The sequence below is a fragment of the Panthera pardus genome, unplaced genomic scaffold (genome assembly GCF_024362965.1).
Source record: "Panthera pardus isolate Hobbes unplaced genomic scaffold, ASM2436296v1 HiC_scaffold_18, whole genome shotgun sequence".
In the NCBI taxonomy this organism is placed as follows: Eukaryota; Metazoa; Chordata; class Mammalia; order Carnivora; family Felidae; genus Panthera; species Panthera pardus.
The window spans coordinates 1,029,687-1,044,116 of NW_026526743.1; the positions used below are offsets into that span (position 1 = coordinate 1,029,687).

General features: G+C 62.1%; 2 protein-coding genes across 2 annotated transcripts; one reads left to right on the plus strand and one right to left on the minus strand.

Annotated features, from left to right (window-relative positions):
* Window positions 1-293: 293 nt before the first annotated feature.
* Window positions 294-11,110, minus strand: TRAPPC6A (trafficking protein particle complex subunit 6A). Its single transcript, XM_053905469.1, is given in 7 exon segments — window positions 294-612; window positions 1,438-1,532; window positions 1,738-1,792; window positions 1,794-1,822; window positions 2,479-2,560; window positions 2,563-2,598; window positions 10,927-11,110. Coding segments are annotated over 7 exon segments (399 nt in total). The 5' UTR covers window positions 11,011-11,110; the 3' UTR covers window positions 294-594.
* Window positions 11,111-11,447: 337 nt separating this feature from the next.
* On the plus strand, window positions 11,448-14,111 carry BLOC1S3 (biogenesis of lysosomal organelles complex 1 subunit 3). Its single transcript, XM_019426020.2, has 2 exons — window positions 11,448-11,585; window positions 12,071-14,111. The coding sequence occupies exon 2, from the start codon at window positions 12,080-12,082 to the stop codon at window positions 12,674-12,676; it is 597 nt and encodes a 198-aa protein (XP_019281565.1). The 5' UTR covers window positions 11,448-11,585; window positions 12,071-12,079; the 3' UTR covers window positions 12,677-14,111.
* Window positions 14,112-14,430: the final 319 nt, after the last annotated feature.

The window sequence follows — 14,430 nt, forward strand, 5'->3', positions numbered from 1 at the left end:
CTCAGCCCCACGCCCCAGGGAGAGGTCTGTTCTGTGCGCCCCATTGGGCAGAGGACAGCCCCAGACTTGTTGACTCTGGCAGGGCGGCCAGCGCCCGGGGCCACCCTCCCCTGCCAGGTGTGCAGGGCAGGAGGCTGTGGGCTGGGGGTGGAAGGGGCCTGCAGCGGGGGGGGGGGGGAGCCACACAGGGTGCTGTGCTTCCCACCTCCGCAGGACGAGTGACAAAGTCACAGATGCCTCCTCCCCGTCCGCACTCAGAGTGACCCCCCTCCACCTTCCACTTTAAACCCAGCTCCACACGCAAAACCTTTATTGGGCACCTGCCGCGCAGGAGGAGGAGTCCCGTGCAGGGAACCCTTCACACCAGCCCCAACCTGGGATGCCCTTACCTCCCTAGGACACCCACCTGAGCACATGGGACTCCCTGAAGCGGCTGGACCCCCGCCCCCCACCTGTTCATCACCCATAGAGTCTGGGGTGCCCAACACCAGCCCTCTGGCCACCCCCAAAGGCAGTGGTCCGAGGCCCCCCCGGGCCGGGGCGGCGGCGAGGCCCAGCTGGGGTGCGGGCCCGGGGCTTCTCAGGTTTTCTGAATCACCACCTGGAACTTACCTGGAAGAGAAGGGCTGGCGTTAGCTGGAGGCTGGGACCTCAGGGGCGAGCCAGAAAGCACCCAAACAGCTCAGAGATGTTCATCCCTGTCCAGCACCAGCAGACTGCGTGGCCTTGGCTGGGCTGACGGGTGGTCAGAGGGGGTGCTGCTCCCCGCCCACCTGGCCCGCGTCCCAGAGCTGTGTGGGTGACTAGCGGCACGAAGGTCAAGCATGCAGGCTGCTGAGGAGGGCCGGGCACGGGCTCCTGTGGCATGTGTAGCTCAGGTCCTGCCCACGTGGCCTCGTGGCCCCTCCACAAGGAGGCCTCGGGGACCCACAGAGGGAAGGACACCTGGGGGGTGGGGCAGCAGAGGGTGGGCTGGCCCCAGGTAGGGGATGAGAGCTTCAGCCTGTCTGATGGGAGGGCCGTGGGGGGTCAGGACACCCCGCCAGACCAGGCTGCGGCCCGTAGGCCCCGGCTGCCCTTTGGGGACCCCATCAGAGCATTAACCAGGCTGACTTCAATCACGTCCAACCGGAACAACGTTCAAAACCACCAGACCAGCTCATCACCGATGTCCCCCTGCTCTGGCCTGGCGCGCACCCCAGGGAAGCAGGCTGGGGGGGGGGGGTGGCCAGGGGGCACGGACGGGCTTGCACCAGCCGGGTGGCCAGGGCACGTGACTTAAGCTCTCTGGCCTCAAATTCCCCATATGTAAGTGGGGCTTGGCAGCCCTGGCCCCGCCTCCCCGACCCTCAGCGGGGGCAGGGGCCGGAGGACTCGGGAGCCCCCACCGCACTTCAGGGTTGGGAAGATTCCCCCACCCCCACCCCCCCGACTCACAGGTGGGCAGGGATGCCACGGAGGCGGGTGACCAGGCTCTTGATGCCCAGGGTGCTGAGGGTGCCTCGCAGGAGGCCGCAGGTGAAGGCCAGGAAACTGGGGACAGGGGACACAAGTCACCCAGGGAAGAGGGGAGGCCAATACCAGGACCGGGGCCATACGGGGCATTGGGCTCCACAGTGGGGGTCACCTCCTTCCCTGGGTCCCGGGCCATGGACAGTCGCTCGGCTTGAGGACAGGCCTGCTTTGGGGCAGGCGTGTGTACATGGGGGGGTTGTGGAGTCCAGGCACCCTCCCTACCTTGGGTGCTTCCTCCAGATACTGCGGGCCGGAGGCCATCCGGATGAGGAGGGGGGAAGCTGTTGTCCTGCAGCACGTAGGTCCCCTGGGGGGCAGAGAGGAGCCCAGTGGGGGCTGGGGAGGCACTGTGCCTTTGTAGCAGGGGAGGGATAAGCCAGGACCCCGGCGCCCCCTGCTCCGTTGGGCTGAGGCCTGGAGGGACCCCTCCCTCAAAACCCCTGTTTTGGGGGTCCATCCTTTGGAGGTTCACGGGCCCCATCCTTTGGAGCTATGCAGAAGGGCCCGGGAGCTGCCCAGCCTGGGCCAAGCATCCGCCCATGGGGCATGTGGGTCCTGCCCCTCTAGCTGCAGGACTTCCGGGGTGGTCCTTCCTCCCAGGGCTGTGGTGAGATGCTGCAGACCCGGCCCTCGAAGCGGAGGCCAGGGCCCGGCACAGCGGTGGGCGCCTAATAGGAGGTCGGGCCAGCTCGAGACAAGCGGCGACTCGCCGGGGCGAGGTGCTACCAACCACGAGCGCCTGCTGCCCGCTGCGAAGGCCCCCATCTTGGGAGGCCTGTGGAAACTCTGGCGATAGCCAGGACGCCCCATAGTGGCCTCCTGGCTTCCCTCGGAGGACTGGGCAGAGGCCCAGAGAGGGGAGGCCGGGCCTCCGGGGTGAGGGGGGGGCCCTCTCCAGCCTCCTCTTGGTTTCAGCCTCCGCCCTGAGCCAGGAAGCCGGGCCCCGGGACCCGAGGAACACACCTGGTGATTGGTGCGGAGGCTGTCCATCTGCTTTTGGAACACGGCCACCCACAGGTCTTTGCATAGGAACTTGAGGACGTTCCAGCTCCTCCCCTGAAGGCCAGCGTCTCCTGGGGCAGCCTGGGGGCAGCGGCAGACACTGGGGCCGGTGGTGGGCCGGGATGGGGAGCCCGGGGTTAGGAAGAGGGGGGGGGGACGCCAGGCTGGGTTCCTATATGGAGCAACACGACCCTCCCCGTCCAGGTGTGCCCAGGAAGGGACTTGGCCTCGGGTCCTGCCTGCCTCTGGCCAGCAGGGGTAAGGACAGGAAGCGCTGGCTCTCACCTCTCGCCCAGGGCCTGGCCCACACGGAAGCCCATGCCCTCCAGGACAGACAGGCTCATCTTCTGTCCCTAAAAGGCCAGGGAAGAGAGGCTCAGGGGAGCCCCAAGAGGGAGTGTCCTGGGGCAGCAGCCACAGAGGGGACCCTAAGACCAATGTGCCCATCTCTGCGAGCTCAAGGGTTAAGGAGAACCAGGAGGGAGGGCTGTGCCCCTGCCACGCGATCCCTCCACAGACGCCATCGGCTCTGAAGACCAGCTCCCTGTTGCTGCAGGAAAAATGGGGGGTCTTCCTCAGGCTTGGCTTCCGCCTGCTCGTCTGTCAGCTCTGTCCTGAGAACACCCATCGCTTATCGCGAGCATTTCCGGTGTGTGCCTTGCAACACCCGTGGGCAGGTAGTGCTCTGATCACTCCAGGGGGCTCACGGTGACTTGCCCGGGGGCTCTCGTGGCAGCACGCCTGCAGCCACAGCAAGGGAGCCCCGGGCCGTGGGGCCCACCCTCGTGGCCTGGCCAGCAGGAAGCTGTAAAAATCAACTCTGTTCATCACGCCCTTAGAACGTCAGCCAAGGGGGTGCCTGGGTGGCTCAGCCGGCTGATTGTCTGACTCTTGGTTTCAGCTCAGGTCATGATCTCAGGTCGTGGGACCAAGCCCCGAATCAGGCTCTATGCTGAGCCTGGAACCTGCTTAAGATTCTCTTTCTCTCTCTCTTTCTCCCTCTATCTGCCCCTCTAGCCCGCTCACACTGTCTCTAAAATCTAAAAAAAAAAAAAAAAAAATCAGCTGAGACCCTGGGAGAGACACGCAAGGGCTCAGGGATGGGAGAGATTCCCTTGGGTGCTCAGGGAAGGCAGTGGTGGCCACGTGGCACTCCAGAGCTCAGGCCAGTGTCCCTCGGCGGGAGGGGCAGAGGCGCAGGTGGGGGGCATCAGAAATACCAGGACAGCATAGAGTGAGGTGCGGTGCTCCCTAGAGAAAATCTGGCGGTAGCAGGGTCAAGAGGGCGGTGCGGAGCCCAGGCACGAGCCTTCCCTGGGAGGGAAGCGGCAGTCGCCAGGCTGAGTCCCTCCCTTCCTCCGGCCACCCACCCTCCCCCCGGGAGCGACTTCCAGCCTCCTTTCTGGGCCTGATGGGCCATCACTGGAGCCTTTCCCATGGTGGATAGGATTTCCCTGCTGAGATCCGGCTCTGGGACAATGTCCTGGCCTCAGCAGGTTTCAACAGCCTTCTGGGACCCTGCTGTCCCTCCATCACCCTCTGCCCTGTGCCCTGACAGCTTCCCTTAGTCCAGCAGAGGGGCCACTCTGCCCACTCACTGTTACCTCCCCCAACTCCCGGAGGCCTCCTGTCCTGCCCTCCCGGCAGGTTAGGTCCTCGATCCCAGCGCTGACCAGTCTGTGGCATGGGGACCCGGGCTGACCTTCAGCAGCCAACACGGGCGTTGGCATGTGGGAGGCCCTTGGGAAACAGAGGGCCGAACAAGGTGAGCCATCGGGGTTAGCGCACACGCTGTGTGCCGGGCGCTTTGTGCGAACCTCCTGTTGAATTTTCACCACCCCGTAAGGTAGGCTGTATTTCACGCCTGGAAAGCGGGGCTTCGAGGGTTAGGTAACAGGCACCTCAGCCATGGGGCCATCTTTCTAACCTGAGCGGGTCCGGCTCCCAAGCCCAGATGGCCAGGTGGGGGGGGGGGGGGGGTGGCCAGGACAACACCCACAGCTGTCCCGGCCTCAGTGAGGTGGCAAGGGCTGCGCTCACCCTCCCCCCCACCCCCCCCCACCCCCGCCCCGAGCAGAGGTTGCCTGCGGTTCTGGGCAAGGCACCCCTCTTCTCTGCCAGGCCCCTGGCCCCTAGGCCCTCGCCGCCATTCCACGCTCCTCCTGCAGGAAACGACCCCGGTGATGACACAGCTTCCTGGTGGCCGACGCCGGCCGGCCGGCTCTCCGCTCCTGCCATGGGGGCTCCTCTGGTTTCCTCGGGCACAGCAGGTGAGCGAGCGGGGAGGGGTCTGACCGCCAAGGCAGGCACCTGCACAGATGAGCTCAGGTGTGTGAGACAGGGAGGGGACGTGTGACCAGTGGCTGAGTGCAGGGTCCACGACCAGATCAGCCCGACACCTACCTGCCAGCTGGGGAGCTGGGTGGGGGCTAACTGCCCTGGGCCTCTGTTTCCTCACGGGCAAACAGAGGACCGTGTCAACAGTGCTACCTCCCAGCGTCCTTAGGAGGATAACAGGAGTTAGTAAATGCAGGCTAAGAGTGGTCCCAGTCGGGCTTAGTGAATGTTTACTGTCCTTGTCACTCAACCTGGGGTGAGTCTGTCAACCTGGGTGACCAGCCCCTGGCGGGAGGAAAACCCCAGGAAGGGGCTGTGCTCCCTGTCCCCCACTTCCATAGGTGAGCGCCTTAAAGAGGCAGGCCAGGCTCCATTCTGACGAGCACATGTGTCCCTGAGGACTTCCTAGCATGCGGGGGAGGGGGGGGACACACTTCCCCATTCACTCCACAAAAATTTCCTGGTGGCCTCGAGGAGCTGGCCACTGTGCCTGGTGCGACGACGGGGGCCCAGGCGATGGGCACCCACATGCAGGGGAGCCGGCAGGGCAGAGCCAGCTCCCCGGGGAGGGGCCCCAGGGTGCTTCTCAGAGGAGGGGGCCGGGAAGTGGAGGCTGTGCGCAAAGGCAAGGAGGCGGGTAAAGGGATGGGGGGTGCAGCTCAGGCCACGAGGGCGGGGGACAGTGGCGAGGGGTGGGGAGCGGGGAGGGTCCTGCGGACCAGGCTGGGGCAGGCACGGCAGGATGAGGACGCCACCGTCCCTGGGACGGAACACACAGGAACTAAATGGCGCGGTTACAGCCTCGATGCCCCAGGGAGAAGAGATGCGCTCCTTGAGGGCTGCACGGGGTCAAGTCTGAAGGAAGAGGAGTTAAGCAGGGAAGGCAGTGGGGTGGCACCCAAGCCCAGGTCACAGCCTCCAGGGACAGCAGTCCCGAGAGGGGACAGCCAGAGAGTCAGCAGGGTCCTCAGCCAGGCCAGGGAGGCGGGGCGGGGGGGTGTGTGTGTGGCAGGGATCTGGAAAGGTCTGCATACGTTCAGGGCTTCCCCCTCAGTGAACTACAGACTGCCTGGGTTCAAGTCCTGCTTAGTGACCTTGGGCAAGCTATCTAATGGTTCCAGGCCTCAGTTTCCCCGTGCGGGAGATGGGGCTGATGGCAGGCCCCACCTCACGACAGCGCTGTGGCCGGCAGTCTCCAACGGCTCAGCCCCAGCCCCAGCCGTCGTTACTGCTGGCACCACCGTAGTCAGCCCTCGCTAGGGGCCGATTACGCATCTGGTGAACTGGAAAGGCTGGGTGGTGGGGTCCAGGAACAACAGAAAAGGGAGGGGAGACGGGCGGTGGGAGGGCAGGGTGCGAGGATGAGCAGGTGGCAGAGAAGAGAGGGCGGAGGAGGAAGAGACAGAAGCCTCGGCCTGTCTACCATACCTGCCCCCCTCTCCGTCCTCCCAAGAGCTCGTCAGGGATTAGGGGTTTATCATTTCCTTTTTTTTTTTTTTTTTTTAACGTTTATTTATCTTTGAGGAGAGAGCAGGGAAGGGGCCCGAGAGAGAGAGAGGGTGGCGGGGGGCGGGACACAGGAGCCAAAGCGAGCTTTGCTTTTACAGCACAGAGCCCGACACGAGGCCCAAAGCCACGAACCGTGAGACCGTGACCGGTCGGCTGCTAAACCGATTGAGCCACCCAGACGCCCCTAGGGATTTGTCATTCTTGAGAAAGGCAAGGCGGGGACTCGCAGCCACCTGGCCCAGCCCAGAGCCAGGGCATTTCTGGGCGATTTGCACAACAACCCACTGACAGGAAATGACATAATGCAGGGGCAGGGGGGAACCCCTTCGAGAAGGCGCTCCCCCCAACAGCACGGGGGAGCCGGGAGGAAGGGGCAACAGACAGAGGGGAAGCTCTTGGAAAGGGAAAGGGGGCCAGCTAAAATAAACATCTGTTGACGAGGGAGCTGAAAAAACAGACCAACGTGTAAGGTGGATAAAGCCTCCCGGATCGTCAAGGAAAGCACACGAGGTAGAGAAAAACGAGAGAAAAGTTGTAAGACACGTGGAAGGGAACCCAGAACGTCCAGCGTTCATCCGAGAGCCGAGAAAGACACGGAGGAACAATGCAGAAGAAGAATCAGAGACAACAGAGAAGAAGGTGCTCGGCTGGAGGAAGGTCCAAGTGTCCAGACTGACGAGGGCCACGGAGCTCCAAGGAGGATGGCGGGGAAAGCGAGCAAACCAGGCCACCCCACAACCACCCCCCCCCCCCCCACATGCTGAGCACTTGACTCCCAGAGAACACCCTGGGCTTGAAGGGAGGGAGTTGGTGGGGGGCCCTGTGCTGGGCTCCCTCCGGTCTCTCCTGCTGTGCCCATCAGTGATCTGTGAGGCTCCCCACCACCGGGCCCACGGCCCCTCTGTGCCCGCCCTGGCGGGGGGACCTGGGACGGAGCAGCCCCGGCTCCCACCTCCAGAAGGGTGCAGGGACAGGGAAAGTTCTCGCTTTCCCCAGGTGAATGGCCCCAGAGGGCCCAGAAGTGTTCGGAGGGAGCCGGGGGAGTAAGAGATGAGCAAGCGCAGAGAGCCGGCACGCCTCCCGCATCCACCCGGGCAGCCCCGAACACCCCCAGATCCCACCTTCTCCCCCTAATTCCTCCCCACCCCAGGCTGAGCGCCTTGCCTCTGCTCTGGGCCCCTGCAGCAGCCAGTTGGCTGCATGTCCATTCAGGTTCATTCACATGGCTGAGGAGGCCCGTCTAAAAAGTAAATCCGAACACCCCCACACCTCAGCTTAAACCTTCTATGGCTCCCACCACTCTCAGGACAGAGCCCTAGCTCCCACCACGGGCTCCCTGGCCTCAACTGCACTGCGCCCCCTCCAGGGTCTCTGCCCCCAGGGGGCCGCTCTGCCAGGAACCCAGGCTCCTGCTGAGGGCAGGGGTCCATCTGGGAGCTGGTACACCCATCCCAGGTGCCCAGGCTGGCGTGGGCACTCACTGGGCCTTGGTGGAGGCAGGTCTGGCCCAGCAGGATCGCTCCTGCTCACAGAGGTAGGTGACCGAGCCAGGGCTCACAGAGGTAGGTGACCGAGGCTCCTTGGTGTGCAGAGGCATTAACTCCTTTGCCCCAGGCCCCCCTTATCTTCAAAGCTGCTGGGGTGGAGAAACCACAGGGACCTCTTCCTCCCCAAGTTTTTCCTGCTTTGATAACAAAGGCCCTTTGACCTCCTGGCTCCTCTGGCTGGTCTTCCATTCCACCTGTAACCATCCAGAAAAACCCATTCAACAGTCCCAGGTAACCACCATACCAGGCAGGATGTGGGGAGCCGCCAGAGCTCCTGGGCGTATGTGCTGCGGGGACAGATGAACGAGCCACCATCCCTGTGCTCAAGGAACTCGGCGGCTGCTGGAAGGGACAGACCTGAAGCCACAGACAAATTCTGGAGCCAGAAGCCTGAGTCCTGATTTCCCCTCTGATTATCGCTGCTGTGCACCCTGGGGAAATACCCCTCTGGCGCCTCAGTCCCTCCTCTGGAAAATGGGACGATAAGGTCGGCTTCGCAAGGCTGTTCTGGGGACAAACTCTGACAAGATACTGTACTGGGGACACCAGAAGTACCCGACAGGAGGCCTGCATCTGGTTCAGACAGGACACGTGTTTGGGACCAGAGAGAAGGAACAGAAAGAGGAAGACGGAGGAAGGGCCGGGAGTGGAAGAGGAAGGGCTGAGAAAACAGCAGTTCTCTTGACGTTGCCCCCTGAAAGCGGGGCTCCCGGCAGAGGGGAGGTGGGGGAACCGCCAGAGTCCTCACCCCTGGCTGCACCCAGGAATCACCCTGGAGCTGTGGGGCAGGACCCCGGCATGGGACTTCCTGGGGCAGCTGGGTCTCTGGCACGTTGATGTGCTTTGAAAGCCCGTGGTGAGCACCCCTGAGTAACCCCAATATTTCCCACACCTGCTCGACCACAGAAACCCATTAAAATCCTCCTGGCCAGGGTGAGGGAAGACACGCCGGGAAATGCGGGCCAGCGTTTACAGCACAGGCTTTGGAGGCGGGAGGCGTAGTTCTGCATTCCTCACTCTGCCACTTGAGAGCGAGCAGTCCGTCCATCAAAGCCTGTGTGTCTTCGTCCACAAAGCCTACAAAGTGGGGGAGGATTGTGCTGACCTCTGTGGGTTGACAGGAGGATCAAATGAAACCAGGAGCGTGAAGCCCGTGAGGGCACGTCTCATTTGCGGCCGGTGCTACCACGATTACGGAGCCCGATGCCCAGCCCAGCCCAGCCCTCCACGGCACAGGGGCGGCGTCTGCTTCCACAAAGCCACGCCCGAGACCTACTGTGCGCACAGGGCCCCCACCCGCGTGGATCAACACAGACCCGGGGCCTCGCCTTCACGGCACACAGTCTGGTGGGGGGAGGGGGTGCGGACGGGAATCAAAGGATCTTCCCGATCCCTCGTTCAGACACACACTCGAGCGGGACGGGGCGGCCACGGGCAAAGGGGAGGGGGCTACAAGATCACAACGAGGACACCTGGCTTCGAGCCGGGGCTCAGGGAACGCTTCCCTGAGGAAGGGGCGTTTGAGCCAAGGTGTGAAAGATTAATGGGTGTGAACGCAGCCAAGATGCGACAGGTGAAATGAGCAGCGAAGATGTGACAGGTGAAATGAGCGGAGAGAGGAGGGAGGAGGCCGGCCTAGGGCAGAGGTGGGGAGAGGTGGGACACCATATTCGGGGAGGAGAACGGGCAGGGCCTGGTGGAGGGCTGGCGGTGAGGGAGGAAAGGCTGATGTCGGGACACCTGGGGTCCCGGCTGCAAAGCCAGGATGGACAGGAGATGCTGCAAACCCCTCTCTCCGACACACAGGCCAATGCGCAATCCCTCCCCCGTGCTCTCTGTCTCATAGCATGTCCCTAACGTACTGTACTTTATCCATGTACCTTATTTATCTGCGTACCGCCCCCCCCCCCCCCACATAAGCTCCAGCAGGGCCAAGAGTTTTTGTACAGTTCACTAATTCCCAGAGCCTCCCCCAGGGCCTGACACTTGTTAAGTTTTAGATGAAACCCGGGGAATGTGAACCCAAAAGAAACTATGTTGCCCCTGTAAGCAACACTTTCCCTGAGGCTCCTAAACCAGAAAACCTAAGCCAGAAAAAGCGCCTTGCGTATCGACCAACATCATATACTAACAATAATAATGAAAAGCAATCACAGCATTCATTTATCAAGCACCTAATCTCTCCCTCACCCTTTCTTCTTGGGAAGAGATTTTTAGAACAGGAGCTCCCACGTTCTGGGGGACCTGATTAGGTGCCAGACATCGCACGAAAGGCTTTAAAGTTTGAGTTCATTTGTTCTTCCTAGGAACCAACTGCCAAGATGCCAAGCACGCTCCTACCTCAGGGCTTTGCCTCTGTTGTTCCTTCTTCTGGAATGCTCCCCCGCCCCCCCAACCACAGGGCTTGCTTCCTACACTCTGTTCCTCAGAAAGGCCTTCCTCCGCCATCAATCACTCCATCCGTATTCTTTTCACGACTCTACGGAAGTTTTTTTTTCTTTTTTTTTTCCTACGGAAATTTTCTTTATCGCACTTCTCACTAGCCAGTGGCATATTTTTGTTTGACAACCCTACTAAAATGTTACGTTTCACAAGGACAGGGAGACCGTGTCTGGAATACAGTAGGTGCCTAATAAGTGCCTGTTGGACGAGTAAAGGTCTCTGAGACTGAGGTACTGTTATAATGCCCATTTAACTAAGGAGGAAACTGAGGCACACAGGGACTGATTCCTAGTGAGGGGAGCGGATGGGATTCAACCCAGGCAGCAAGTCCTGACTCTGTGCTAGGCCTTGAGCTAAGCTTTGCCCGGAGCTTCGTCGCTCACTTTTGGCAGTAACCGCGAGGCCGGCCCTTCAAAAGTCCCCACTTTACAGACGAGGGAGCCAGCGCCCAGCGAGGCAGGGGCGGGGCCGGGGTTGCACCCCGGACGTTGAACCGCCCTCCGTGCTCCCCTGGACGTAGACCCGGCCTTTCCGTCGCGGCCCGCGCCTCCTTCCCCCGGGACCCGGCGCTCACCCCAGGGCCAGGGTCGGAGTGGTGCGCCCACAGCTCCGCCACCATCTCCATGTGCAGAAACTCGAACAGCGCCGCGTCCGCCATGCGCCGGCCTCGCGCCCAACGACCGTCCAGCGCTTCGTGCGTTCATTGGCCCAGCTGGATAAGCCCCGTCTCCGGCACCTAGGCGCGAGCCCGCCTACTCCCACCTCCCTCGGTGCTGCGGCCTAAACCCCGCCTTCCGGGCTCACATGGTGCGCGCGTGAACCCGGGGCACTTAGAGGGAGGGCCTATTCTCATTGGCCGCACGTGACAGCATCTCCGCCCTTCTCTTCGTCTCCTGTCGGTTTCCGGGTTTTCGAGCATCGCCATTGGCCGAATCACTCGTCGCAGGCGGCAAACCTCGTTTTAAAAAATTTTTATTTGTCCACTCGCCGCGCAGCACAACCCGGAAGCGCCAGCCCAGCCGACTTCCTATTGGTCGTACCTCCCCTCACGTGGCTTTGTACCCGCCCGCCGCTGGTTTTGAGGGTTTGCTTCCTGGTTGGTAGGCGGGTGGCCCACGTGTTTGGTCGCCATGCCCGCTCTATCCGCTTCCCTATTGGTTGGGGCTCCCTCGGTGAAGGCGGGGCACTTCGGCTGCGTAGCGGATCTTCCAGGCTCGGAGCTTCGGTAATCAGGTATGGCCTTCGGTGTCGGCCCTTCCCCGCGCCCCCACTAGTGTACGCTACCCCACACCCAAAGTCCCCCTGGGTTGTCCTTCTTTCTGTGACCCTGGCGCTGGTCCCTGAGCCGCTCAGCAGCTCGTGTGCTTCCGGATCTGACACCGGCTTGGAGGACAGGTTGGAGGGTGTGGCCTCTAGGAGGCAAAATCGGAAACAGTTAGGTTTACGACTCTGGAAGCTCGGGCCTCCGAGCCTTCATCCATCTGGTCCTCGGTTTCCCTGCCAGGACACAAAGAGGGTGGGGTCCAGTAGCTCTCATTATCTCTGGCAGCATGGATGACGAGCCCGTTTACCGAAGAGGAAACTGAGGCCCAGGCAGGGGAAGCAGATCGCCAAAAATCGCTAAGCTAGTCAGTGAAAGGGGTGGGAATCCAGAACCTGCACTCTTAAACCACCGCCAGGTGCCTCTCATGCCGTCCCTTCGCCCCTCTTCTCCCTAGTTCGGCCCCATGGCGTCCCAGGGTCGTCGGCGGAGGCCGCCGCGGAGGCCCGAGACGGTGGTGCCGGGGGAGGCGGCCGAGACGGATTCGGAGCTCTCAGCGTCCTCGTCGGAGGAGGAGGAGCTGTACCTGGGCCCCTCGGGCCCGACGCGCGGCCGCCCTACGGGGCTGCGGGTGGCCGGGGAGGCCGCGGAGACCGACTCGGACTCGGAGCCGAAGGCCGCGCCGGGGGACCTGCCTCCGCTCGTGGTGCAGCGGGAAAGGGCCGGGGAGACCTGGGGGACCGAGGAGACGCCGGCGCCAGCCCCCGCGCGCACGCTGCTGCAGCTCCGGCTGGCCGAGAGCCAGGCGCGGCTGGACCACGACGTGGCGGCCGCGGTGAGCGGCGTGTACCGCCGCGCCGGCCGCGATGTGGCCGCCCTGGCCAGTAGACTTGCGGCCGCCCAGGCGGCAGGGTTGGCGGCCGCCCACAGCGTGCGCCTGGCGCGGGGAGACCTCTGCGCGCTGGCCGAGCGCCTGGACATCGTGGCCGGCTGCCGCCTGCTGCCCGACATCCGCGGCGTGCCGGGGACTGAGCCTGAGCAAGATCAGGGACCGCGAGCTTAGCCGTAACCCCGCCTGACTCTGCGCCCTGGGGGTGGTCCTTGGGGCCTCCGGGACCTGGCTGTGTATCCTGTGTAGTCCCCTTCCCGTCTTGCTGTTTTGCCCCCAGGATAACGCTCTGTGTGTGTAGAGGGGGCGGGTAATATTGTGCAGCCCCGCCCCACCTCTAGCCTAGGTTCCTCCCCACCCCGTCCTGTCCCCGTCGCTGCTCCCTGGTTCCGAGCCCGTCGCTGAGGCTTGGCTCCAGCCCTTGGGTAACCAGTCGCTCCTTGATCTTTCTCCGTCCCGGGGTCTCACCTTGCTTCACCTTTTCTTGCGCTCTGCCTTTCTCGAGTTTGGTTTCTGCTCACAGGGCCTGGTCTTGCTTCTTCGCATAGGAGCCCCAGAATCTGGTGCAGGTTCCATGGCATCTTCCTTCACTCCCTTGTCTCTGCCTCTGGTCCTAGAACCACTTCTGGAATTTTGTCCCCACAGGCTGGGTCCTTTTTCTGCTCCTCAGGCTCGGCCCTGGTTCCCCGTCCTAGTTCGTCCTCTGCCGTCTCCTGGCTTCCAGTCCTTGGGCTTGGTTCCACCCTCTGCGCCCCATCTTGTTTCCTGAATCCAGCTGTACCCTTAGGATTAGCTGCTGTTGCTTTTCCTTTTTACTTTTTCAGAAGAGCTGCTTTTGCTTTTCCCATTTTATTGATACTACCTTACCTGATCTTGAGCTCCATAGCCCCCCCACCCCATGGCCCCAAATGAGGCCCCCCTTGCCCCAAGGGAGTCCTTCCAGTTTTCCAGGCCTAAGAGGGCATCTCCCCAGATCCTCCAGACCAAGTTGGTATGTCCTCCTTACTCTCCAAGCCAAGGTGGCCTTTTGTGTCCAAGCTCTAGCTGCAACATGCGTCTCCTCCTGACTCTCCAGGCTCACAGTGGCGCCCTTCAGGCACTTAGCGCCCAGTACAGGCTTGCTTGGGGAACCTTGGGTACGTGAAGACCACACACTGGGTGTTTGCTTACTGTGTTGGTCCCTGGAGGCCCCAGGGATTTGGATTTCTGGCTCGGCTCCGGGTCTGGGGCTCGCAGACTCTCTGCTCTCTCTTGTGCACCCAGCTCTGGTCCCTGTGTCCCCTTCACACGTATCCCCCTCCCCTACTTTTTAATCCCAACCTGCAGCTGCGCCCCCCCCCCCCCCCCGGGATAGAGAAGTGAAAAAGAGTACTCTGTGCCTGTCCTATTAAAACTCAAAACATTAGGGCGCCTGGGTGGCTCAGTCAGTTGAGCGTCCGACTTCGGCTCAGGTCGTGATCTCGCGGTCTGTGAGTTCGAGCCCCGCGTCGGGCTCTGTGCTGACAGCTCGGAGCCTGGAGCCTGCTTCGGATTCTGTGTCTCCCTCTCTCTCTGCCCTTCCCCTGCTCATGCTCTGTCTGGAATAAAACACTAAAAAAACAACTCAAAACATTTACTGATGTGGAGAATTTGTCCTGCCTCCCCCTCTAAGCTGGGCTAGGTTCATTGGTGATTTCTCTTGAGAATGAGGGTTCTGAGAGAGCTTTCATTTCTGGCCTATTGAGGGGGAAGCTGTCGCCAGGAAATCGGGATGCCTTGTATTTTTCCCCGGGCTGCATTTATTCATATTTTGTTAATTCAGCACACCGTTACTGAGCACCTGCCCTGTGCCTGTCCTGCGCGGGACACCAGGGGCACCAGAGCTGGTCCAAGCCCTCACAGAGCTCAGTCCACTGGGGGAGGGCGACATTAATAAAATACTCTCCTAA